The 27,568-nt window shown below is 42.0% G+C and overlaps 1 protein-coding gene across 2 annotated transcripts; it reads right to left on the minus strand.

Moving 5' to 3' along the window:
* Positions 1 to 372: 372 nt before the first annotated feature.
* ETV7 (ETS variant transcription factor 7) lies at positions 373 to 27,251 on the minus strand. Of its 2 annotated transcripts, XM_072641910.1 has the most exons (9): positions 26,804 to 27,251; positions 25,312 to 25,423; positions 24,221 to 24,356; positions 17,750 to 17,914; positions 11,152 to 11,277; positions 7,618 to 7,845; positions 3,337 to 3,479; positions 1,039 to 1,139; positions 373 to 881 (listed from the first exon to the last, which is right to left on the minus strand). In XM_072641910.1, exons 3-9 carry the CDS (start codon positions 24,267 to 24,269, stop codon positions 764 to 766), a joined length of 930 nt encoding a protein of 309 aa, XP_072498011.1. In that variant the 5' UTR covers positions 24,270 to 24,356; positions 25,312 to 25,423; positions 26,804 to 27,251; the 3' UTR covers positions 373 to 763. The 2 variants fall into 2 exon arrangements, with proteins under 2 accessions (XP_072498011.1, XP_072498012.1); XM_072641911.1 differs by lacking the exons at positions 11,152 to 11,277; positions 26,804 to 27,251 and having other exon boundaries at positions 25,312 to 25,417.
* Positions 27,252 to 27,568: the final 317 nt, after the last annotated feature.

The raw sequence follows: 27,568 nt of genomic DNA on the forward strand, positions 1-27,568 counted from the left end.
CATTGAAAGCTAGCTGCTTGTTAAATGAAATTGCTATGTGGCACAGTAGAGAAAGTGCTGGGCTTGGAGTCTGGAAACCCTGGATTCAAATCCTGCCTCAGACATTTACTAACTGTGTGACCCTAGGCATGACCCTCAACTTCTTTCAGCCTCAATTTCCTCATCTGAAAAATGGGTATCATGATAGCATTTATTTCCTAGGGTTGCTGTGAGGATCAAATGAGATAAGAGATGTAGAGTACCTTGCAAATCTTAAGGCAAAATTGCCATACAAATGATCTCATTTCTTAAGCACAAATGCCACTTAATAAAAATGTTTGTTGGAGGAAGAAATAAACAGTAGGGAAATAAACAAAACATAGGGAAACTGAAGACAGTGAACACGTGTTTGCTTTTAGAAAGTGTCTACAGAAACAGGACCCAGTTCTGTACAATTGTCCAAAGGGACATTTAAGGAAGGAGACATCAGGGGCAAGGGTGCTGTCCATCTTGTTCTGTCATCCTTTGGCCTTGGGTTGACCTTGATCCAAGTCCAGATTTGAGTCCTGTGTGTGAATCCTCTGACGAGCATCTGAAGAATGTTTCCTTTCCCTCCTCTGGCCCCTACCTGCACCCTTCATCCAGAATCTTTGGCTTCTCCAAGTCTGGAGGGAAGGGCAAGTGGTTGGTGGCAAGTGGTCCTCCTCCTCCTTCCCTCTCCCTTCCTCCTCCTCTGATTAAAAAATCTCTCCTAGATCAGAGAGAGACATCCTTGTCCTGTTCCTTAGGGTGAGACTTCTAACATCTCCTCCTTAAAATCCAGTTCTTCTTGATCAGGCTGCTCCAACTGCTCCAACCTGCTGGCTTTGTCATGGATAATCTCATCAGGAGTTTTCAGGAATCTGGAATTTTTAAAAGTGGAAGGAAAATATTAGGGGCTCGCTGCCTGAACCAGGGAGAAATATCGACCCTGTGCCCTTCCTTGCCCCAGTCCACTTCCACGTCCTTGACCTGGCCCACTTCCCTTCCTCATTCCCACAGCATCTGAACTGGTCTTACCTGAACAAAAGTTTCTGGCCTGGCTCCTTTTTGATGATATTCAGTTTGTAGTAATGCCGGAGAGCCCTTGACATCTTCTCATAGGTCATGTTCACCCGGTTCTGGAAGAGAAATCAGGCACCATGTGACTGATGGGACTGGGAGCTATGGAACCACTCTGGTCCTTGAAGGCTCCGGACCCTCATGCTGCTGGAGAAGTCACCAACTGCTTCTCTCTGCTTGCATTAGGGTGGGAGAGCTTTATTTCCTTTTGAAATTACTCACAGGGTAGGCTGAAAAGTGCTTGTGCTTGAAATGCAGGTAGAGACAAAAGGGTGACATGGAATCACCAGGAGTCAAGGGACCTGACTTCTAGGCCCATCTCTCCTACTAGCTCAACACAAACCTCTCTGAGCCTCAGTTCCTTCATCTGGCAAATGTTTGTTATGAAGATGGAAATAATCAAATCGTATAAACTTAGAACTGGATGAGAAAGTGGAAGTCAGCGGGCCCAGCTCCCTCCGCCCTACCCCAGGCTTTGTTCTGACAGTTAGCCTTTGTAGCCTGAGCTTGAAACAAAAAAATGCTTCTTATCATACAAAGGTAGTCCTGAAAGACTTAAAGAATCGCTACACAACTGTAAAGTACCATAGTTGGGACACATGCTAAAGGACTACCTGCTCCCTCGTTTATAAATATTAAGAAAGTATATTTTTTAATGACCCTAGTTTAAAGCCTAACCACTTTCTTTTGAGTATTCAGGTGATCCAATGAATGAAGTACGTATCTTGGAGTCAGGGAGATCTGAGTTCAAATCCTACATCAGATGCTTACTAACTGTGTGACCCTGGACAAGTCATTTACCCTTATTTGCCTCAGTTTCCTTATCAGTAAAATGATCTGGAGAAGAAAATGGCAAACCACTCCAGGGTCTTTTCCAAGAAAACCCCAAATGAGGTCACAAACAATCAAACATAACTGAAAATACTGAATTACAATAATCTAAGGCCATTGCCTTTTTTACACAGGCTGAAGGGATTAAGGGTAATGATCAAATGAAAGGAGCTATGTTTGATGACTTCAGCTGCTGGAAATACCCTAGAGATCACCTTTGTCCACTGGAAAAAAGAATTCTTAAATGGAGGGACTGAATGACTTTAGGAAAATCATTCTCCAAGAGATAACAGAAAGCGAAATGAATCTAGTTCTGCTTTGATGATGTAAGATAATATGTGAAATTTATCCTGAGTGTTGTGACTGGGTTTATCCCATTATGGAATTGTGGCTATTGTTTTGAGAATATAATAAACTGTTAACCAAAAAATGGTTTTTGTTGAAGAGAGATTTCCAGAGTCATGGGCTGGCTCTGTCTGTTTTTGATCCTCTCTTGCTACACACAAGTACTTAGATATAATATTCAAAGTTCATAAAAGTTATTTCTGGCAGGCTCATTCCTAAAATGCAGAGTATAGAGTTTTCTTCCACATTAGTAGGAGTTGTAGCAATATCAGTACATCAGTACTACTACTAACAATGATGATAAGAGAAGTAGTGTGGCATAATGGATACAGAGGCAGCCTTTGATCAGGGAAGACGAGTTTAAGATCCACCTCTGATACATACTGGGGGTATGACCTTGGGCAAGTCAGTTCCCCTGTCAGTGTCCCAGGAAACTTAGATTTAAGTTGCAAAGTAGGTGCCAATCCACATTGGTAGAGGGGATTCTTCACTGAGAACTCCTCATGCCAATGAAATCCCAGGTCTGGTAAAATAATAGCAACAAGTTGTTGTCATTCAATTGTTTCTGACTCTTTATGATCCTGTGGACCATACTGTCCATGGGATTTTCTTGGCATAGATGCTTGGGTGATGTGCCATTTCCTTCTGGGATCGAGGCAAACAGAGGTTAGGGGACTTGCCCAGGATCATCCAGCTAGTAAGTATCTGAGGTCAAATTTGAACTCAGGTCTTCCTCACTCCAGGCTCAGCACTCTAACCACTGAGCCATCTAGTATAGTGGACAGCAATGAGTGGGGAAGTATGAATCCAAGTTCCATTGATTCCCCCAATTTATAAAAGAGTTCCTCATCTGTACCTCAGTACTCCTACCTGTGAAATGGCATAGTAAACTTCAGACAAATCGCAGTCTGAAGAAGCTCTCAAGACTCAAGCATGCCGAGAGTGATTCAATTCATTCCAACAAACACTCACTACATGGACCTAGTGGCTGGGGTCCCAGTTTCCCTGCTTCCAGCCCAACTGCCACCCCCAAAAGGAAAACTTGCAAGCTCATCTTGTACCCCCCGGAGCCAAGTGTACCTTATGATTGCCCCAGAGTCTGGCAAGTCCATTTGGATCAACCACCCGGAAGACCTTGGAGCCCTTGTCTTCCCACTTGATGTAAGGTTCATACCTGCTGTCAGAAAGCAGTTGATATACATAGTCCCATAGCAAGCGACAGTCTGTGGTGGATCAGAGGACAACACATAGTAGGAGGTAAGGAAGCTGTCCAGAAGGGGTTTTCTAAGCAAAATTTGCAAATGATGATAGGGGAGACAGGGCACAGAGCAAGCAAGCATTTATTAAGCACCTACTACATGCCAGGCACTAGGCTAAGTGCTTAACAAATATCATCTAATTTGATCCTTGGGCAGCTAGGTAGCACAGTGGATAGAGTGTCAATCACTTAGTTCATCAGCTCATAGAGTTGAACAGTTTGTTAGGTAGCCGATCAATCTGTCAGCCAGGCAGAGAGTTTGTCCATAGGTCTGGTAATCAGTCTGGTAGTCAGTCAGTCAAGTCAACCAATCTATCAGTTGCCCAGGTAGTCAGTTGGTCAATCATCTACTCAGATCAATTACCAGTTGATCAGTTAGCAAGTCAAGTCAATTAGTAAATCCATAAATTGATCAGTGGATCAAGAGTGTGCTGGTAAATGTCTAACAACAAACTCTGAAAAAAAAGTATACATGGTACATTTAAAAAGTTTAATCTATTAGCAACATCTCCATTGCTTCTTTATGTCTAGAAAGACTATCAACAAAATTATGCATCAAGACCTGATTCATAGCATTTGTCCCTTTTGAGGTAATGGTAACACTGAAAATTTAACAACTGGCTCAGAAGAGTTGGCTCCATGCATACTTCCCTGCAAACCAATTGTCAGTCAAGTCAGCAATCAGCTGGTCAGTTAGCTGTTTAGCTAGCTGATCTATCAGTCTCTCACTGTTCAGTCAAGACTTTTAATGAACATCTAGGGTGGCCAGTATTTGCCTAGCATCTAAATTGTCTTTGGCAATAGATAACCACCTGGTGAAAAACATAGGCTTGGATTTCTTCAGTCTAGAGAGACTTTAAAAACCCTCTCTGAAGAAGGATCCATCTGATGCTAGATTACAAGCACATGGTACACCCAAAAACCAAGAAGGGACAAGAAAATCAATTCAAGCTGAGGTCTTACCTTCAGACTACCCTTCTCTATTCCCTAATTCAAAACGTGTGTTGCAGCAAGGTAAATAACTTAGGTTGTACCCTCAGGGAAACATGATGCTTCTCTCCCAAATGTCTAACTGTATCCATTGTTGGACTGCCTTCTGTGTCACTCCATCCTCTACACCTATCATCCAATCAAAATCCTGGTACCTGTGGTTTACAGACACCCCCCCTCCCCTCCTTCCTTCCTCCGTGAATTTGATACCTGACTTACAACTCCTGCCCTTGTATTAGAAGACTTTGATATACATATTCTCCCTCAAATACCCCATCTTCTCACTTCCTCAACCCAGTCAATTTCCATGAGCTCTACCCCACCTCAGCCATACACAAAGATGGTCATACTGTTGATTTTGTCATCACTCACAAGTGTACCACTTCCATGTTCAAGAATTCTGAAATCCTCCTATGTGACCATAATCTATTGCCATTTCACCTCTCCCTCTGCCTTCCCTTTCATATCCCTACTCTTCATCCTCACCATGACCTTCAATCCCTTGACCCTTCAAGGGATGCCCCTCCCAGATCATTTCCCCTGCACTATCTACTCTCTCTTCTTGCCTTCAGTTTCCCTTGGTAAGCTACTCTGTCCTCCTCTCTTGAACCCTAGCCCCCTTATCATATCACTCATTATACTCAGCCAAGCCTCAGACTTGGATCATTCCCACCATTCATCAGGTTTCATGCTTACATATCTACTGCTGATCAAAGGTGAAGAAGATCAGACAATGGTTCTGACTGGGCCCTCACTGCTGCTAGGCAATCCTACTATACTTCCATTATCAACTCACTATCCCACTCTCCACAGAGGCTCTTCCAAACCTTTGCATCCCTCTTGAAACCTCCCATAGCTCCTCCTGCCTCTACCTCTCAGCAGAGAATCTTGCTTCATATTTTACAGAAAATAACTGAGGCCATTTATGTGAACTCCCTCTTCTTCATTTCTCATCACTCAGACACCTTCTGTCACTTGGTCTTTCTTCAACTCTGTTACACATGATAAAGTAGTCTTACTCCTTTCCAAGGCTAGCTCCTCTACTTGTTTTAGTGATTCCACTCTGTCCTTGTCTTCACTCCCTCTGCCATCCCCACTATTTCTACTTATTTTCAATATTTCCTTCTTTTTTCTCTTCTTTCCTTTCATTTTCTACTGCCTATAAATATCTTCCATCCTGAAAAAAATCCTCACTTGATCCTCCCATCCCTTCTATTGTCCTATTTCTCTTCTGCCTTTTGTAGCTAAATTCCTCAAAAAGACCATCTACAATATGTGCCTGCATTATCTCTCCTCTTACTCTCTCCTTAACCCCTTACAATCTGGATTCCAACCTAATCATCCCACAGAAACTTCTCTCTCTAAAGTGACTAATGAACACTTAATTGCCAAATCCTGTGTCCTTTCTCCATCCTCATTCTCTTTGACCTCTCTGTAACCTTTGACATTGTTGATTCCTCTGTCCTTCCAGATACTCTAGGTTTTTGAGACCCTATTCTCCCTTGGTTTTCCTTCTACTTATCTGACCACTCCTTCTCTGTCTCCTTTGTTGGGTCCTCCTCCATACCATGCCCTCTAACCATAGGTTAGTACCTCATGGTTCTGTCCTAGGCCCTCTTCTCTTCTCCCTCTATACTATCTCATTTGGTGATCTCATAAGCTCCCATGGATCCAATTACCATCTCTTTGCTGATGGTTTCCCAATGTACCTGTCTTGCCCCAATCTCAGTGATGACAGCCAATCTTGTATCTCCAACTGTCTTTCAGACATCTTGAACTGGATATCCAGTAGACATCTTAAACTCAATACCTTAAAATATCCCTCTTACTGTAGAAGGCAATACCATCCTCCCAGTCCCTCAGGCTCACAACCTAGGAGTCATCCTGGATTTCTCACTATCTCTCACCCCCTATATCCAAGCTACAACCAAGATCCGTTGATTTCACCTTTGCAAACTCTCTTCAACATACCTCCTTCTGACACTACCACCACCCTGATGCAGATCCTACCCTAATTACTGCAATCACCTGTTGGTGCATCTGTCTGCCTCAAGTCTCTCTCCATTCCAATCCATTCTCCACTCAGCCACTAAAGTGATTTTCCTAAGCTGTATCTCTGATCATTGCCTCCAGAAGCAAATGAAAAATGCTCCATTGAGAAAAGTCCTCCTAACCTTGAAGTCTACTTACACCCTGCTTTTCATCACATGCTCTTCAATTCAATGACACCAAGTGACATCAAGGCCTCCTGGGTCATTCCACAATCAAGAGAAGACACTTTATCTCTCAGCTCTGAGAATTTTCTCTGGTTGTCCCCATGCCTGGAATGCTCTCCTTCCTCTGCTCCAGCTACTGACCTCATTGGCTTCCTTTATGTCCTAGCTAAAATCTCACCTCCTACAGGAAGCCTTCCCCAACCCCTCTTAATTCCAGTGCCTTCTCTTCCTTTAATTATTTCCTGTTTTTCTTGTATAAAGCTTGCTTTGTATAAATTTGTTTGCATATTGTCTTCCCCATTTCATTGTAAGCTCCTTGAGGGCAGGGACTGTCTTGGCTTATTTTTGTATTCTTAGAGTTTGCTTGGCACAGTGCCTGGCATGGAGCAGGCACTTAATAAATACTTATTAAATTGAATCTAAATGGCGCAATCACAGCAAGTAAATGGATGGGTGGAGTCGCCGCTCTAAGATGAGTGTCACTCCCTTACCTGTTCATTGACTCCTCTTATTTCAGTCTTAACCTGAGTTCTCTAGAACTAGAAATCGAGAAACTCTAGAAATCTTCTAGAACTCTAGAAATCTAGGCATATGTTGGATATTTTCTTAATCTCTTATAACACTATAATATTATTCCCATTTAATTAACAAACTTGAGCTCCTCACCCCACCCATCCCCTGCCTGGTGTTAAATAAGTAATATTTAATAAACTAGAAAAACCTCCTTTCCCAATAATAATTATGCTTCTTCTTGTATAATTAAATGTTAAAATGACTGAATATGTAAAATTTATCAACAAATGAGATAAATTTTTGAAGTACTTTTTTCCCATAAATACATGATTCAGCCAATGACATCCTTTCTTTCCATATAGAAGCCAGGTCCCCTCCACTCACCCGCAAGTTTTCCATCAATTGAGTCTTGCTTTGTTCTATGAAAGGCACAAATGACCTCTGCCCTATAGCTGACATCTGAGTTGGAGAGATTGAGCGGCTCTTCTCTGAAGAAAGCTCCCCTTGTCAGAGGGGCAAGATCCAGTTGACCAGAGGTGTTGCTGGATACTTCATTCCGTGGGGGTGCCAGGAGAACCTCTTGAGAAGTAGTTGTTAAGGGGCTCTTCCTCCCTGCAAGGAAATGTGGAACTGTTGGGGTTTTTTCTCCAAGCCTCCAGAACCTTTCTTCAAAGAAATTCTTGCCACCCTTTCTGGAGTGACCAGTGGGGCATATATAATCAAAGTCCTGTCAAACATTGGCTTCTTCTATTATCCAATCCAACTGATATTTATTTATTTGGGGTTGCCTTCTATGTATATGAGGAGCAGTGGAAAGTATTCTTGGTTTTGGAGTCAAGGATCTGGGTTCAAGTCCCAGTTCTGCCATACCTGTGTGATGCTGGATAAGTGATTAAATCTCTGGGCCTCAGTTTCCTCATCTGTAAAATGAGGAGATTAAGCTAGGTGATCTCCGAGGTCCCTACAAACTCTAAAACTATAATCCCATTATCCATGTGCTAGGCAGCGCTGCCTGGTGAAAAAAAAAAGATTTTCCCTCTCCCACCGGGAAGGTGGAAGTGAGAGAAGAGTAAAGGGGAGAGAAGGGGGAAGTTTCAAAGAAGGGAAGAGGATAGAAAAGGAAGAAAAGAAAAGGGAGAGAACTAGCAGGGACCATCTAAAAATCTACATGGGATATGCACTGATGAACACAAAACCAAATATGCCTTCTCTGGCGTTGAAATGAAACTTAGAAAAGGAAAAGAAAAAATTTATTCTTAAAGAATATATTTTAAAAATTAAAATAGCTTATAATGTATAACATTACTATCATTTATATAGTAGTAAATATAAGCAAAATGCAACCTGGCAAATTGCAACTTTTCTCAAATTGCAAGTCACATAATACAATATTTTGCTCTTTACTAGAATGTCAAATTTATAAATTTTTTATAATTTAACATGAGATTCTATTTATTTATTAATTGATTTTAAGACTAAAAATGTAAAATTTGAAAAATTTTGGTTAAGTTGCATTTTTGGTAAACTTTAGGTAGGCCACTTCTTTTCAGCATTAAAGAATAACTAAAAATTTAAGCATACCTTACATAATAAGATAAAATTGAACTACCAATTCCCACTTTATTTATAACAAGCTACATTTTAAAAAAAACATTTGATTCATGAAAGCTGCATCTGCTCACAAGGTGGGGCTATATGGTTGGCATATTATCAAACGGTAGACACAGAATAGAATCAGAAATGCTCCTTCACAAGACAAGTCCATTAATTATATATTTAAACAGTTAAGAACCACATTAAAATATAATTGTATTCTGTTCTTAATATATAATTAGCAAGGTTGTTGTTGATTTGAGTCCCTATTTGTCCAAAATTAACAAAATTTTTATGTCATCGTCTTCACTGATTTTACAATTGATATCAAAGAGTGTGTGCTCATCCTTTGTTGCCGAAGAAGACCACACCATCAGAGAAATAATGACATGACTTGCACTTGACTTTGTTTTGAGTGAGGGAGGGCTGTATCAAAGAGTAATCAATTAAGAATTGAAATATAGATGGATATATATACACTGATTCATACATGACAGACACACATATGCATGCACACATGTATAAACATACCTGTCTATATATGTGTGCGCCCATATATGTGCACATATGTATGCATATGCACATGTGTATACATACATACATATATATATATGAATACAAACAATAATCGTCAGGTTGATATTGGCCTCTCTGCTTGCCCTCCCCCCATCAACCCTGGCTCTAGAAACCACGCTACAGCAGGACAAATCTTTTGAAAAAAGAGTATCAGTGTCTCCTCTTTCTCAGGGTCTGGACTGAAGGGGGCCAGAAAAGCCCTGTCTACCCTAAAGAGTCTTCTCAATAGTCCCTCAACTTACCTGAAATGCTCATTTCAGGAAAGGCATTAGTATGAATTTCTTCTGGAGTCTCTTAAAAGAGCCTGAGTGATGGTATTATGTTACCCAGGAGAGGGAGCGTATTAACACAAATAAATCCATTTCTTCTATTATCATTCCTGGTCTAAAAGAGGGGTCATTAGATGTGGAAGTACCAGTTGGGAGGTGGGATTGGGGATAATGTGCAGCCCCAGGCAGGGCCATAACTAAACCAAGCTGAACATGGCTTGGCAACCCAGGCTACCAACATGGTAGGGATGATGCTCCTCCCTTTATGCCTCAGCAAATGCCTCTCAGGTCATTCTGCTATCTGACTATCTCTTGCACCACTCCACCTTCCACTGGCCATTGAATCTGGCCCAACCAGAATTATAGCTAGTTCCAGCTCTGGCAGTAAGCACATCACTAGGTAGAATCCTAGATATAGAATAGTATGAGAACACTGGGGACTCAGCAAGCAGAGGGGTGGGTAGAACTGGGCGTTGAAAAGAAGGGACAGGGAGGTCAATAAAAACATAAATCATGGGATCACAGAATCTTTGATTCACAGGATTCACTGAGACCAGATTTGAGTTTGGAGATTATCTAGTCCAGGGGTGTGCTGAAAGAGCCAATTGTTAAATTTTCAATGTGAGCTTCTGTACATTAGAAACTTTTACAAATCAGGGCTTGATTTACTGTTTTGCGGATTGCCCAAACTTAAGAAAGCAATAGGAAAAATGTTAATAATGCAGATTAAACTTTAAAATATGTTGAATAATAACCTTCCCCTTCACCAAAAGCTGACTGTTAAATCTTTATCAGCACACCCCTGATCTCGTTCCCCACCACCACCATCACACCCCACTTTACAGATGGCAACTATGTGGGAGAGTGGAGAAGGCATTAGTAGTTTGAATTCTACCTCAGGACTCTGTGTGACCCACAACAAATCCCTTAACCTTTCTTCAGTTTTTTTTTTCAGTTTCCTCATCTGTAAAAAGGGGATAACAACGGCATCTTCCTCCCAAGATTATTGTGAGGATTAATGAGGTAACATGTAAGGAATTTTGTTATTACTATTTGGTTGTAGTTCAGTTGTCTCAGTCATGTTCAACTTTCTGTGACCCCATTTGGGGTTTTCCTGGCAAAGACGCTGGAGTGGTTTGCCATTTCCTTCTCCAGCTCATTTTACAGATGGGAAAACTGAGGCACACAAGGCTAAGTGACCTGCCCAGGGTGACACCTCCAGTCAGTGTCTGAGGCCAAATTTGAACTTATGAAAATGAATTTTCCTGATTCCAAGTCCATCGCCTCTATCCACCGTACCACCTAGATGCCCTACTGTTTTTGTTATTATTACAGATAGGGAAATTGGAGACTAGAGAGGGAAGGAGACTTGCTTCAAATTCCCACAGTTGCCCACAGGATAATTTTGCCCATAACTGGAGCTGCCCTGGATTCGGAAATAAGAATGGGAAGGTTTTCTGGACGGTTACCAAAGCCTCACCTTCCAGAGGACAGAGATGCTGCCGGAAGGGAATCACAGGCCTGAACGGTGAGCTGAAGAGGGGTCCGCAGACTAGGGCTCTCCTCTGGGTCTTAATATACTGAAGCAGCTCATACAAGACATCACCTGGCAGCAAGGGAAAGAGAGGGTGTTGACCAGGGTTCTCTGAATTTGACTGAGAAGGAGCCAAGAGTGCCATCTCTCGGCTCTGGAGAGATAACCCTTGAATGGAGTTGAGAGTAATGTGTCCCTTTCACTCATTCACAAGAAGAGGCTAGCCCCCTAGCCCCAGAATGGACTCCCTCCTCATCCCCAGCAGATGAGATCTTTCTTCTTCTTCAACACTCAGCTCCAGCACCATTTTTTTTCTTCTTGGATCTGTCCCAGCTGGAAGGAAGCTCTCCTCATTTCCTTAAGGACACTTTTAATCTATCCGTTCATATTCTGCCCCATACCTGTCCTATCCTCACTACTGGACTGTAAGCTTTTCTAGGAAAGTCACCGTGTCTGATTTAAATGTTATTCCCACCACCACAACCACCATTGCTTAGCACAATGCTCTGCCCATAGTAGGTGCTCAGGAAGTGTTTGCTGAATTGAATTAGGTCACTTTATTTTGATCTCCATATCATCAGACACAAACCAAGCACTCCCAAGCAGGTAGGTGACACAGTGTATAAGAGTACTGGGCTTGGAGTTAGGAAGCCTGAGTTCAAATCCTGCCTGGGACACTGACTGGCAGTGAGATCCTGGGCAAATTTGTTCCTAGTTTCCTCACCTGTAAAATGAGGGGGTTGAACTCAATGGTCTTTAAGTTCCCTTTTTCAAGCATTAAATCCATGATCCTATGATTCCCCAGTCTCATGGAACTTTCAGAGTTTTGTTCTGGATGAGGTCTTTGCTTTCACAGAACAAGAAATAACTGCTCAATGATTTGGAATATTCTTTCTCTAACCTCAGTAGAAGTGTACTATATATATTTGCTGAATTGAATTGAATCTCTTACCTGTCAGCCCTACCTATGGCCAGCAGCTAACTTACTCTATGGTATAATTTGAGGGATGGGGGAGGGCCAAAAGGGTCTCTTGCCTCCAAGGGGTTCCTCCATAGATCCTTCCAAAAGTGCTTGAATTACTTACACTTTTTGCTTGAGGCTCAAAGGCTAATATTAAAAAGCAAATGTTATGTAAGAAGGATCATAGAGAAAGACTTGAAAGACCACCTGCTCCAACCCTCTCATTCTACAGATAAGTAATTACTTAAAGCCCCAGAAGGAGCCATGACATGTCAAGGGAGGACTTGAATATTTGCCAGTCATGGCCTTAACTTTTAAGTATCTGATCACATAAATCCTTATCACCTAGCAAGGATATGAGTAGATAGAACACAGAGGAGCTAAGCAGGTAATTCTTGGTCTGTTGTCTTGTTCTGGTATATGGCAGAGATGGGAAAAGAAAAGGTTCTTGGCTTCTAGGTCCATGGGAGATTGACTTTTGATTCATAGAATGTCAGAGCTGGAAGGGACCTCCAGACTTTAAAATAGAGAGAGAAATGTTTGTGCTGAACTGAAAGTGGTGAGCAGAGAGCCTGCCTTTGAGTCAGGGAGACCCTGGGTTCAAATATTGTCTCTGACTTATCCTGGCTATGTTACACTGGGCTCAAACTATAAGGGAGCATTTTATTCAACCTCTCAATTTCCAGATAAAGAAACAAAGGCCCATAGATGGAAAGCAACCTGACTGAGGTCACACAGTGAGTCAGTGGTATAGCTGAGCCTAGAACCCTGACACCTAGTCCTTACTATACCATGCTGCCTGGTGGGAGGCAAGAGTGGCAGCAGAATCTAGGCAGCAAAAGGATGGTGACTGGAACCCTTGAGGGGATGGAAAGAACAAAAGCTGGAGGTGTAGTGAAAAGAAGGCTGACTTTGGCATCAGAGGATCTTGGTTTGAATCACTAGTGGTGTGACCTTAGGCAAACCTTTTTCCTTTTCTGGGTTTCACTTTCCTTATTATCAGTAAAATGAACGAGAATCTGGAGTGTGGGGAAAGAGCACTAGTTGTAGAATCAGAGGTCCTGAGTTCAAATCCTGCTTCTGATGCTTACTATATCTGTGATCCTATGATCTCTATAAATCCCCTCCTAGCTCAAAACTCTATGAAATTATCCTAATCAGATACAGGACAAGCCTTAGTCACATCTTACATGTACTCCTCAAAAAGCAGCAGTGTCTTCCACCCTTTAGAATGTCCTCTATCCTGTGGAAGGTCCATAGATCCATCTCCTGCTGGTTCTCTCTACCCACCACCTTCTTGAAGCTATAATCATGCCAGAGGTGAAAGACAGGGAAGCGAGCCTTCACAGGAAAAGGGAACTCGCCTAAAAACTGCAGACCCTTCTGAGGAAAGCAAGATCCTGACCTCCAGCTCCTCAGTGAGGGTATCAAACATTCTGGCAGCCCCATTAGGAATACTAATTTGGGGAACTTTGTAATAGGAACTGAGGGGTGAGGAAGGGGAGGAGGAGGGCAAGAAGAGGAAATAGAACATTTTCAACACTTTCCTCTTTGATTCTTGTAATTATAGGCTGAAAAAAAAAAAAAAAACAAAGAAACCAGAGAAATTTAATGCACTCACGAGGAAAGAGAAGAGTGAATATGCTGTGTGGCTAAGTGCCAACTGAAACCAAGAGCCGTCTTTGGATTAGACAGAGTAGACATTTGTCTACAGCAATAGCTCAAATAGAAATGGGGCCACTAAACCCCACATAAGGATTGCTGCAGGTGCCATATTGACTTAGAAAAACAGTATTAACATTTATCTATACTCTATTGTATTTTTATTTATTTTGCTAAATGTCTCTCAATTACATTTTAATCTGGTTTGGGTAGCACTAGGGGTAATGTTACCTGGCAGGGGCCGCTCTGGGTTTCATACCTTTGGTCAATAGAGTATGGTTTCAGGTGTTTCTGATCCCTAAATACCTCCCTTACCTGGCCACTGATGCTTACAACTTCATCATTCAAGTTCATTAGAGCTGGGAGGAGCCAAGATGGCGAAGTAGAAAGATACACATGTGCTAGCTCCGAACCCACAGCCCATAAAATATCTGTAAAGAAGAACTCCCAAAAAATTCTGGAGCAGCAGAAGCCACACAACAATAGAGGGGAGGAGATTTCTGTTTCAGAGAGCCCTGAAAAACCAACACTAAAGGTCCATCGCACCCCAGACTGGGAGCAGAGCCCAGCCCTCCTTGGCCTCATGGCACTGAGAGGAGCAGATCCCAGCAGGCTTCAGGGACAGAATGTCCAGTGGCCCCGTGGATCCCTCCACCCACAGGTGCCAAAGGTTGGTGGGAGGGTCTTTTCGGCTTGTTGAGAGGGGAGTGGGGGTCCCCATGACTCAGGCCTCCTCAGGAGGCAGCAGCGGAGACAGGAGCAGACCACGGCTCCCAAAGCAGGCAGGAGCTCGGATCCATTGTGGAAGGTCTCTGCATAAACCCCCTGAGGGAACTGAGCCCCATGAAGTGGCCCTGCCCCCACCTGAGCACCTGAACTTAATCTCACACTGAATAGTAGCCCTGCCCCCACCCAAAGCCCTGAGGCTGGGAAGCAGCATTTGAATCTCAGACCCCAAGTGCTGGCTGGGCAGATCTGGAGGCAAGGTAGGAGTGGAGAAGACACTCAGAAGTCAAGTCACTGGATGGGAAAATGCCCAGAAAAGGGAAAAAAAATAAGACCATAGAAGGTTACTTTCTTGGTGAACAGGTATTTCCTCCCTTCCTTTCTGATGAGGAAGAACAATGCTTCCTATCAGGGAAAGACACAGAAATCAAGGCTTCTGTATCCCAAACAGGCAAAATAAATATTCAATGGGCTCAGGCCATGGAAGAGCTCAAAAAGAATTTTGAAAATCAATTAGAGAGGTGGAGGAAAAACTGGGAAGAGAAATGAGAGAGATGCAAGAAAAGCATGAAAAGTGGGTCAACACCTTGCTAAAGGAGACCCCAAAAAATGCTGAAGAAAATAACACCTTGAAAAATAGACTAACTCAATTGGCAAAAGAGGTTCAAAAAGCCAATGAGGAGAAGAATGCTTTCAAAAGCAGAATTAGCCAAATGGAAAAGGAAGTTCAAAAGCTCACTGAAGAAAATAGTTCTTTCAACATTAGAATGGAACAGATGGAGACTAATGACTTTATGAGAAACCAAGAAATCACAAAACAAAACCAAAAGAATGAAAAAATGGAAGATAATGTGAAATATCTCATTGGAAAAACAACTGACCTGGAAAATAGATCCAGGAGAGACAATTTAAAAATTATGGGACTACCTGAAAGCCATGATCAAAAAAGTGCCTAGACATCATCTTTCATGAAATTATCAGGGAAAACTGTCCTGATATTCTAGAATCAGAGGGCAAAATAAGTATTCAAGGAATCCACAGAACACCGCCTGAAAGAGATCCAAAAAGAGAAACTCCTAGGAACATTGTGGCCAAATTCCAGAGTTCCCTGGTCAAGGAGAAAATATTGCAAGCAGCTAGAAAGAAACAATTCAAGTATTGTGGAAATACAATCAGGATAACACAAGATCTAGCAGCTTCTACATTAAGGGATGGAAGGGCGTGGAATAGGATATTCCAGAAGTCAAAGGAACTAGGACTAAAACCAAGAATCACCTACCCAGCAAAACTGAGTATAATACTTCAGGGGAAAAAATTGGTCTTTCAATGAAACAGAGGACTTTCAAGCATTCTTGATGAAAAGACCAGAGCTGAAAAGAAAATTTGACTTTCAAACACAAGAATGAAGAGAAGCATGACAAGGTAAACAGCAAAGAGAAGTCATAAAGGACTTACTAAAGTTGAACTGTTTACATTCCTACATGGAAGACAATATTTGTAACTCTTGAAACTATTCAGTATCTGGGTAGTGGGTGGGATTACACACACACACACACACACACACACACACAGCACAGAGTGAATTGAATAGGATGGGATCATATCTTAAAAAAATGAAATTAAGCAGTGAGAGAGAAATATATTGGGAGGAGAAAGGGAGAAATGGAATGGGGCAAATTATCTCTCATAAAAGAGTCAAACAAAAGACTTTTTAGTGGAGGGAAAAAGAGGGGAGGTGAGAGAAAAACATGAAGTTTACTCTCATCACATTCCACTAAAGGAAGGAATAAAATGCACACTCATTTTGGTATGAAAACCTATCTTACAATACAGGAAAGTGGGGGTGAAGAGGATAAGCAGGGTGCAGGGGATGATGGAAGGGAGGGCATTGGGAGGAGGGAGCAATTTCAAGTCAACACTCTTGGGGAGGAACAGCATCGAAAGAGAGAATAGAAGCAATGGGGGGCAGGATAGGATGGAGGGAAATAGAGTTAGTCTTACACAACATGACTATTATGGAAGTCATTTGCAAAACTACACAGATATGGCCTATATTGAATTGCTTGCCTTCCCAAAGGGAATGGGTAGGGAGGGAGGGATGAAGAGAAGTTGCAACTCAAAGTTTTAGGAACAACTGTCAAGCACTGTTCTTGCTACTAGGAAATAAGAAATACAGGTAAAGGGGTATAGAAAGTTATCTGGCCCTACAGGACAAAAGAGAAGATGGGGACAAGGGAAGGGAGGGATGATAGAAGAGAGGGCAGATTGGTGATGGGGCAATTAGAATGCTTGGTGTTTTGGGGTGGGGGGAGGGGACAAATGGGGAGAAAATTTGGAACCCAAAATTTTGTGAAAATGAATGTTAAAAGTTAAATAAATAAATTTAAAATGAAAAAAAGATCATTAGAACATAGCTCTAGGTCTAAAAGAGATTTCTAATCTAATCTTTCATTTTATACATGAAGAAACTGAGGCCCTAGAGAAATTAAGTGACTTGCCCAAGGTTACAAAGTGACAGAACCAGTATTTGAATCCAGGTCCTCCACCTCCAAATCTGCTCCTTTGGTTTAAGGCAGGGGTTCTTGACCTTTTTTGTATCCTGGACCCCTATGGCAGTTAAGTGAGGTCTATAGACTTATCCTCAAAATAATGTTTTTAAAAGCATACAACCAAATACCAAAGAAGCAAGTTATTTGAAATAGTTATTAAAATATTAAAAGTTCTAGAACCCAGACCCCAGATTAGGAATTTTTGGCTTAATCCATGTTAATATGACAAATCCTAGGCTGGGGTATTCAGGGTTATCAGTCACTTAAACCTGCTTGTAAAGGAGTTTGTCAGATCCTTTACTGAGGATAAGAAGCATGAAAGCACTAGGTATATATGAGTGTTTGTTGGGAAAGGAGGGCGTCAGAAAATTAGAAAAGGGACAAGACAGAGGGGTACTGTTGAATAGGAGAAAGGGCACAAATCTGCCAAAGACCCAGCCATGACTAACAGCTCTCTTTTCCTGCTCAAGGACCAAATGTGGAACAGAGAGAAACCTCCACTGAGATGTGAGTGAGAGGTCAGATAGAAAAACCACAAGTGGGTGTCTTGTCCTCACATCCTTCCTGCCCGAGGGAACTGACCACATCCATCCTATGCCCATCCCAGTCATCTCATTTTTGACTAAAGTCTGTTACATCTGCTGACCTGATCCGGGGGCTCGATATTTGAAGTCATCCTTGGTCAGAATGCAGAGGGCTTTCCCATTCATTTCAAACTTGTGCTCCAATGTCTGTGGGAGGGAGTATTCCTGCTCAGCCCATTTTAGCCAGTGAATCACATCCTCCTTACTCCACAGTGAAGGCTGAATTCCTGTAACCAACCACAGACACAGATCAGAATGGGAACCACTGATATCTTGAGCGTGAGATCATAGAGCTTCAAAGGGACCTTAGACCCTGCCTAATCCAGTCTCTTTGTTTTAAAAAGAAAACAGAAAGAAAACAGAAAAAGAAAACAGAAGTCCAGAGAACATGCTTAAGGTCACACATGGAGTACGTGCCAGAGGCAGGTCTTAAGAAATTTAGATGGAAAAACCACAAGTAGGTTTCCTGCCCTGACAACTTCCTGTTAGAGCCTACACAGTCCAGGACTCAGAGTTCCATGGTTTGAGAGCTAGAAGAGGTCTCCAAGGTCATCTTGAACCCAAGTCAAACTTTGGAGTCCTCTGATTCCAAAGCCTACATTTTTTATATGGTACCAAGCTGCCACTGAAGTGGCTTTGGTTTGGAGATGCTATCAGAACAGGGAAGTACTAGAGAAGGGGAGGGAAGAGATGCTAGGAGGGTCAGTCATTAGGTAGCCTCAAAGGACAGAACCAGCTCTTCTTGATGGAAGATGGTGGGCTACCCTTCCCTGATCCTTTAGGTCCTCCTTTGAAGTTCATCTCAGGAGGACTGCCCTCTTTCTTCTCTCCTTTTTTCCCGTCATTTTTTCCTCTGTCATGTGCATGTTGTTAATTACTTTTATCAATTTCAAAATTTTCCTTATTTTATTAGCATCAGAGTGGTGTAGTGGAATGAATATAAGGTCTAACATCAGGAGAGACTTGAACACAAGGGAGAAAGTAGGGTCAGAATTTGTACCCAAGTCCTCTGGCTACAAATCCAGCAGAATTCACCACCTTTCACAACTTGCTTACTTTTAAATGGAACCAATACTTGTCCTGAATGGTGATCAGTGAATGGAGAGCCTGACTTTGGGGAGGGAAGACACAGGGTTCAGCTTCTGCTTTGGATCCATGCTGGCTGGATCTCAGCAAAACACTGGATCTCTTAGACCCTAAACAACTCTCTAAATGATTTGCAAACTTTAAAATGCTTAGAAAAATGGAAATTGTTGTTATTTAGCATTTTGTGGGCTTCCTGAAACATCTTCCCTCTAGGAACACTTTATCCTTCAAAGAATCACAAAAGGGACTCTCTGAGAATCTCTTACTACTCCCTTCCACGTACTATCTCCACCACCCCAACTGGACTACTTGGACCCAGCTGACCTGAAAATCACAACTGAACAAGCTTCTTCTTCTTTCTCTGCCACAAAGGACAATTACTAAACATCACACGTTTCATATGCTGTGGATAAAGCACTAGACTTGGAGTCAGAAAGACTTGAGTTCAAATTTCACCTCAAGTGCAAAATGTTTGTTAACCGAAGGACTATAAAGTGCTTTGTCAGCCTTTAAACATTATGTAAATTCAGCTATTAATATTACTCCACTGGTTTTGTTTCAGAGACATGGACTAGTAACTCCTGCTCTTCGTTCCCCATCTCCCAAACTTCCCTTATCTTCCAAAGAGGGAAATAGAGATGTGGATATATTGAGGAAAATAAGGAGACAAAGATGTGGGTGTTGTACCCAAACAGTTCTGTCATTGGGCTGTGTCATGGGCATAACCCTGGAGACTATAAATAATGTCTTAAGAGTACTTAATTTGTTCTCCCTAACCACATGATTGTGCAATACCATAGGGCAAATGAAGAGGAAAATGTAGGAACTGGGAGAGAAGGGGAAGAGAAAGAGGAATAACATTCAAGCACCACTCCAGATCCTTACTCAATGAGTCAAAAAAGCAAATAACACAGGTTTTGTTGTTCTTGTTTACTCAGTTTCCTGCTGGGAAAATAGAACAACACAATTCGGTCAAATCCTCATTATTAGAAAGCAAGGGCAGCCAGGTGGTGGAGGGAGAGGCAGGCGGATTGTTCCAGTTCAGGAGTTCTGAACTGCAAAGGGCTAGCTGATGGGGTGCCTGCATTAAGATGGGCACCAACATAGCAAACCCCATGGTGGGAAGGAAAACAAAGTACACAGAGAGGGCTTTCCAAACTGGCCCAGGTCAGAAACAGAACAAATCAAAACTCCTATGTCTGTCCTTGGTGAGATTGGGCTGTGAGCGGGGTTGCTGCATTTCCAACCTGGGTGAGATAGGGAGATCCAGGAAGAAACAGAGGAGCATGACAGTGACAGGGAGGATAAGGAGGAGATGAGTAGGAGGAGGGAGAGGGGAAGAGGAGGAAGAGGACGGATGAAACAGAGATTCTGGAGAAAAAGAGTTTAGTTTCTTACCTCCCTCCAAATAAGTGCTCACTAAATTGAAGTTTGACAGTTGTTCACTATGTGATTTTGGTCAAATCACTTAACCTTCCTGGGCCTCTGTTTCCTCAACTGTAAAATGAAGGTGTTGACCTTGATAACCTCTAAGCCTTCCTTCCAACTTGACACCTGTGTTCATATAATCTAGGTGTGGGAGGTGGGAAGGACAGAACAGGAAGAATGAACTCTATAAATGAATTCCCTATTGTATGATACATTCAGAGATAGCAGAAGGGAGATTCTTGCACTGAGTGAGGTGGACTAGATGATTTCTAAAGTCTGAGCCAAGGGTGGGGCCACATGTAGCCCTGTAGATCCTCAAGTGTAACCCTTTGACTGGATCCTCAAAGGTTCCCCACCCCTGGTCTAGGCTCTCTCTGAGAAGTTGTGACTCTAAAATGTTGTGCTTTTCAGATCGAAAATCACCATAACAGTCAAGCTGCCCAAAAGTGGAGGCCACTGCTTCAGAGAATTGTGCAGGTTCCTGGAGCTCACAGCGTTCAGGAGGAAACTAGATGACCACTATCAGGGACATTGTTCAGTTCTGCAAGAATTCCTGTTCAGTGACAGATCCAATCAGCTCTGAGATGTCATGAGAGCCCTACTTTTCCAATTGTTGGCAATTCATTTATTTTTGTTCTTGCCAAGAATATGAAAATTAGGTATTATCTTCATTTTATCTTTTGAGACAGTTAAATATTTGCCACAAAATACAGCTAAGGTATTTTTGGGGTGGGGGGGAACAGCTAGGTGGTGCAATGGATAGAGTGTCTAACCGGGAGTCAGGAAGACTCACCTTCCTGAGTTTGAATCTGGCCTCAGACACCTCCTAGCAGGGTGACCCTGGGCAAATCACTTCCCCCTGTTTACCTCAGTTTGCTCACCTATATAGTGAGCTGCAGAAGGAAATGGCAAACCACTCCAGTATCTCTGCCAAGAAAACCCCAAATGGGGTCACAGAAAAATTACCAAACAACATCAAAAGGTACTTTCAGAAGAATCTCAATGAGCATGTGTCATGACTCCTCAGATGATGTGAGGAGCATCTCAGCAGTTTCAATTTAATGTAAAATAGGGTACTCTGACTACTATATCCATAGCTGTTCAGTAATGGAACTAGGTAGGCATGAGCCCTATTCCTGGAAAAAATAAATGAGCATAAACTTGAGGACCATCCTCCTGCATTATATAGGGCATTAAGTCACATGACTTCTGAAGTCATCAAATGTTTGTCAGTGAAAGCAAACTGAAATTCTTCATATTAAGGGCTTAAATGCCCAACATGAATAAACTTTGACCTGCCAGCCTACTAGAATAGTACTTTAAGCTGGAAGGGATTTGAGAAGTCATTTCATTCCTCTCCTCTCATAGAGAAAGGGAAGTGAGGGCCAGAGAAATGAAGTAACTGCTGAAAGGTCACCTTGGCAGCTTGGTGGTGCAATGGGTAGAGAAGAACTCAGGAAGACCTGGGTTCAAATCTTAACTCACTCACTAGTTATAAAACCCTGGGGAAGTCTGTCTCCTTTTCTTTCTTTCTTTCTCTCTTTCTTTCTTTCTTTCTTTCTTTCTTCCTTCCTTCCTTCCTTCCTTCCTTCCTTCCTTCCTTCCCTTCTTTCTTACTTTCTTTTTTGTTACATTTTGGGCTCCAAGTTTTCTCCCTCCCTCCCAACCCTGGATTAAAAACAGCTAATATTTGATATGGATATATGTTGTTATTGTTCAGTCTTTTCAAGCATGTCCAGCTCTTTGTGATCCCATTTGGGTTTTTCTTAATAAAGATACAGGAATGGTTTGCCATTTCCTTCTATAGCTCATTTTACAAATGAGGAGTGGAGGCAAACAGAATTAAGTGACTTGCCCAGGGTCACAGAGCTAATAAGTGTCTGAGGCCAGATTTGAACTCAGGAAGATGAGTCTTCCTGACTCCAGGCCAGTTACTCTATCCACTGTGCTACCTAGCTGCTCTATAGATATATATGTGGAAGCATACAATATACACGTCCATATATCAGCTCTTCCTCTGGAGGTAGATAGCATTTTCCCTCATAAGTCCTTCATAGTTGATTTGAATGTTCATATTACCCAAAATAGCTTAGTTATTCTTTGAAGAATATTGTGGTTACCATATACAACATTCTCCTGGTTCTACTTTGCATTATTTCATCTAAGTCTTTCCATATTTTTCTAAAATCAACCTGCTCATCATTTTTTATAGCACAGTAGTATTCCATCACAATAATCACAACTTACTTAGTCATTCCCGAATTCATAGGGCATCCCTCAATTTCTAGTTCTTTGCCACCACAAAGAGAGCTGCTATAAATATTTTAGAAGATTCCTTTTTCCCTGATAACCTTGGTAAACAGACCTAATGGTGGTATTGCTGAATCAAAGAGTATGCACAGTTTTATAACTCTCTGAGCATAATTCCAGAATGCCCTCCAAATGGTTGGATCAGTTCATAGTATGTTAGTGTCCCTGTCTCCATTCCTGAATCTATAAAATGGGATTAATAACAGTATCTACTTCCCAGGGCTGTTGTGAAGATCAACCAAGCAACAAGTATTTATGAAGAGCTTTCTATGTGCTAGGCACTGGGGATACAAAGAAAGGCAAAAACAGTTCCTGCTCTGAAGGAGTATTTTTTAATCCAATTATATATATATTATATATACAGGATAAATTGGAAATGATGAACAAAGGAAAGACACTAGCTTTAAGGGGGATGAAGAAAGCCTTCTTGTAGAAGGTAGGGTTTTGGCCAGGATTTAAAAAGAAAACAGCTAGAGAATCTAGGAAATGGAAATAAGGAGGTAGAGAATTCCAAACATAAGATACACAGGATATGGAGCATCTTTTGTTGACCAGTGACACTGAGAGCAGAGTGAGGGGCTGGGGTGGGGGGTGGGACACTGGCAATCAGGTATAAGAGGGCTGGAAAGGCAGGAGGGGACCAGATTATAAAGGGATTTGAACAGCAGATATTGCATATTTGATCCTGGAGGTGACAGAGTCTCTGGGGTTTATCAAATGGTTGAAGGGAGGGAGTGATATGATCAAACGTGCACTTTAGGAAGATTAAATGAGATAATACTTGTAAAGCACTTTGTAAACCTTAAAAGATTATATTGTTGTTATATGTTTTTGTCCTTCGTTCTCAAAGAGGACCATGAATCAAGATGATGACGACTTGCAGTTGACTTTGATCTGAGTGAGGGAGGACTGTGCAAGGTCGCCAGTTTCACTTTCTCCTCTAAAGCCATCTGGCTACAGTGACCTCATATTCATCAGGATGACTGGAGATGGCCCAGGCTGTAATGGGGGACCTTGGCCATTTTAAGCTAAGGTCTTACCACCTTCTCACTTTGAGTGAGATACACCCATTTCATTACTAAGAGGAAAAGCCAGGATTTGAAACTTGTTTCCAAATCCAATGTGCTACTCACTGCACGAAACTGACTCTCCTGACATATAGGAAGGACACCTCAGAAGAAGGCTAGGGCCTTCTTAATGTAAGGACTCTTCAATATAAGGGTTTGTTTTTGTGTTCTTCTCCTTCCGGGTTACTTAGCATGGTGGAAGGAGCTCTGGATGTATAGCACGAGATTCTAGCTCAGTTTACTCTTCTCTAAAATGAAGGTGTTGGACTAATTGACCCTCAAAGATCCCTTCCAGTAAAAAGTTCTATTAGGTGGTTTTTTTCCCTGTTTGGTTTTCATAGTCTCATGCAAAGTTAGGACTGAAAGGGACAATTTCACTCTCTCCCTATACAGAGGAAGAAAATACCTACTGTCCACGGTTATCACTCCAGGTTTATATATCATGGGCAGTCAAATCCCTAGACAGAAAGATTTCTAATTTACCTTCTCTGACTTCATCTCCAAAGAAAAACTAAACAAAATAACAGCAGATAGTGCAAACCAGGAATAAGGGCCAGTGAGTCTGCGTTGGAGAGAACCAAATGCATTTAGACTTTGTCTTTGAAAGGAAAAAAATTCAACATTGATCTCTCATCTACTCACTCAGTCTGCCTGGCAACTTGCAGATCTCCTGTTCATGAATAAGCTGCATTCTAGACTCACATCTGTCTTGGAACTGAGTAGCTAGGGATGGTGTTGCTGGCACAGGGATGGAAGAAGAATTAGCGAACCCTCCTCCCTAGAGAGAAATGAAACAGAACAAGATAGATCATCATTAACTGCCTCAAAAGAAAGGAAATCTTTTCTACTAGTCTAACCCATTAAGTCCTTTTTTTTCATTTTTTAAAGAAAAATAGCTACTTTATTTTAATTTAATCTGCTAATACATACTTGCTAGTACATACTATGACAAGCCCCACCAGAAAATTCCTGGATATAAATTCATTTCCAATGCATAAAATCTTAGGGCCTGAAAATATGGTTTGAAAAGCAGATGATACTTTCCACTGACATGCTTTTAAAACCCTTTTAAAAGTATGTGAAGAAAGGGCAGCCAGGATAAAGAGACCCTTACTCTACCCCCCCCCCCCAAAATGGTGTCTCCATTTATAGCATTTTAAAATCAGTTTAACCCAAAGAGGCAACCTAGCCACTAAAATAATGAGAGTATAGACTCTAGAACAAGAAGATATTTTAGAGATCATTTCATGAGGGGATTCTTAACCTGAGGTCTGAGATTTTTTTTTAAAAAGTACATGTTTTGATACCTGTATTTCTTTTTTTCATTTAGTAGTATTTTATTTTTTCCAATTACATGTAAAGACAATTTTCAAAATTCAATTTTTGAAAGATTTTGAGTTCCAAATTTTTCTCCCACTCTCCTACCCTCTCTCCTCCCTTCTCCCCAAGATGGCAAGCAATCTGATGTAAGCTATACATGTGTATTGATACCTATATTTCAATTGGTTTCCTTTGTAATTCCATGAATTTTATGCATTTAAAAACATTATTCTGAGAAGGGACCCTGAGGCTCCACTAGAGTCAGAAGTACCCATGACACCAAAAAAGATTACAGACCTCTGAAACTAGTCCAACCCTTTCTTTGTTTTGACAGTTTCAGAAACTGAGGCTCAGAGGAGCAATGACTCATCTAAAGTCCCACGGATAGGAAATAATAGGGCTAGCATTCAAACCTCTGTCTTCAGGTTCCAGATGCAGTGTTCTCTCCACTCTACTTTGGTACCTATAAAGGGTATGGTCTTGTTCTTAGAAGGTCTCTTGAGACTCTTTGCCAGTGACAGACAGCTAAATCAAGAAAAGTAAAAGTGAAACCAGTTTCAGGATAAAAATCAAAACAAAACAAAAACAAACCTTCTACTCTTTTAGAAAGGACCTACATTTTTGCATTCATCTCAGAATTTGTACAAAAAGATTGTGGAAGTGATGGCAACAAAATAGACTTGATTGGTAGAGAGGATAAGGATTTAACTTGTAATTTCAGTGATCAAAGAAGGCAGTTTATTGACATTTTGAATGAGTTCCCAGGGAACTGCCAAGTAAAGAAACTCCCTTCACAACTTATTAACTTATTAAACCTTCGAGAGTTGTCAAGAGCACAGAGATTGAGTCATTTACCAAGGTCGCACAGCCAATATGTCAGAGATAAGCCTTGAACCCAAGCCTTCAGTACTCTGTGCAGTTTGGCAGAAAAATCAACAGAAATGAACTTAGGCTCAGTTTCAGTTCCTAATAAATTTCCATTTCTCATTCAAGCATTTCGGTTGTGGTTTTGATCATCACTCTCATGAACAACTGTTATTACTGGTTTTCCACTTAGATATAAGAATATTCTCCAGAAGAAAAAGAAAATCATCTCTACCCTCCAAAGCTGGCTGTATGCCAGCACTCCACCTGTTCTTGGATCCCACGAATACACCCAGTGTTTGCTCCCTCCAACTCCTGCCAAGTAAGAACTACCTAAAGAAAGGGGAATTCCAAGGCTGCTAACTGCAAGGGAAATGTGAGCCCAGGAGCCTCAGAGCTGTTGGTAGGAACTAAGGTATTGGGTGGTGAGGACTCTGTAAAGGTTATATGTTATAAGATACTTGGTGAGGAGAGAATATGATTAAGGAGTGAGAGTGAATGCTGACTATGAGTTCCAGTGAGTTCAGTGGATTGAAAAACTTAAGGGATGCTGAAGGGATCAGGGGGAAAGTAAGTGGGGATTGACTGGAATAGAAAATATGAAGAAGCAAACTGAATTGCATTGAATAGGGACTGGGTATGGCAGAGTGGGAGCGGGCTATGCCGGCAGTGGGGAGACAATGTGTGGAAGTGGGAATGAATGGAAATTTGAAACTATGACAGACTTTAGAGCTAGGATAGAACCTTAAGATTATCTAGTCCAAACAGTTCATTTTGCAGATGTGAAAACTGAGGTCTAGAGAAGAGAGTTTACAGAGGTATTAAGTAAGTATTGGAATCAAGACTCAAATCCAAATCAACATAACATATGTCAGTGAGTGCAGCACAACTCTGGGAATGCAAGAGAAGGGATCTGAAAAAGTGAGTGTGAGTTCTCTGGCGAGAGCTGGGGAAAGAATAGTTTCCTGTGAAGTGGGGAAGGGATTTAGTAAGGGAGGGACGAATTGAGCCTTCTTTAGGTCGGGGATCAGGGGCTCTTACCTGCACTACAGGTGGAGTGGAAGCCGTTCTTTCTTTCAGGTGGGCTGAGCTGGCTCCTGTTGTGGAGTAAACTTGGTCTTCGTTTCCTGGCCCTGTTTGCACTCAAACCCTTATTCCGGACCGGGAAAAGAAAGATGGGAGTCAGTAGGAAAACTATTTTGAAGCGCTAGGGACCTGGGGACGCTAGAGCTCGCAATCCCGGAGCGGTAATAGGTTCCGGTAGTCGCTATCCTTCCGGGAAACGAAAACGAAAGAGCAGGATCTGGGCTTCCACTCCCCCTCCCCATCCCCCACCCTCCTTGGAGGCGGAGGACAGGAGACAGGGACAAGACTCCTGCCCTCCCCCAGAACTTCCACATTTGCTCCTGCGCCCTAGCTCGGTCAGGCGTTTTTCACATTGCGGCTCCGTGGCGCACTCTTCTCTACTTCATCCCTCGCTTCCTGAAGCGCCTGTCCGAGGTGCTGCCGGACCAGGAAACCGCTTGACGGGATTTTCAAGCTGACCATTTCCAGAGAACCTTTGAATAGAGGCTGCCTTGCCCATCTTGTCAAGTATTCTGCCTAGCACATGGTTGGTTGGTTGCTGTCCTTCGTTCTCGAAGAGGACCAAAATGACATCACCATGATAAAGTGAAATTTCAGTGTGTCTGACCGTGGCTGATCAGACCAGTACGAGGTCGAAGTGCTCTACCACAGGTTGGGCACAGATAGTTCATGTGAATATTTGAGGTAGATACTCCTACATTTACTTTGTGCTGTCTCAAG

The sequence above is a fragment of the Notamacropus eugenii genome, chromosome 2, assembly GCF_028372415.1.
Source record: "Notamacropus eugenii isolate mMacEug1 chromosome 2, mMacEug1.pri_v2, whole genome shotgun sequence".
Lineage (NCBI taxonomy): Eukaryota > Metazoa > Chordata > Mammalia > Diprotodontia > Macropodidae > Notamacropus > Notamacropus eugenii.

What these genes read in the sequence shown, in the direction of transcription:
- ETV7 (XM_072641910.1), bottom strand. Translation starts at nt 24,269, where the DNA reads ATGCAGCTTATTCATGAACAGGAGATCTGCAAGTTGCCAGGCAGACTG. An exon ending in CAAGTTGCCAGGCAGACTGA is followed by an intron (nt 17,915 to 24,220) that starts GTGAGTAGATGA and finishes GGTTGGTTACAG; the next exon opens with GAATTCAGCCTTCACTGTGG. An exon ending in GACTCTGGGGCAATCATAAG is followed by an intron (nt 1,140 to 3,336) that starts GTACACTTGGCT and finishes TTTCTCTTCCAG; the next exon opens with AACCGGGTGAACATGACCTA.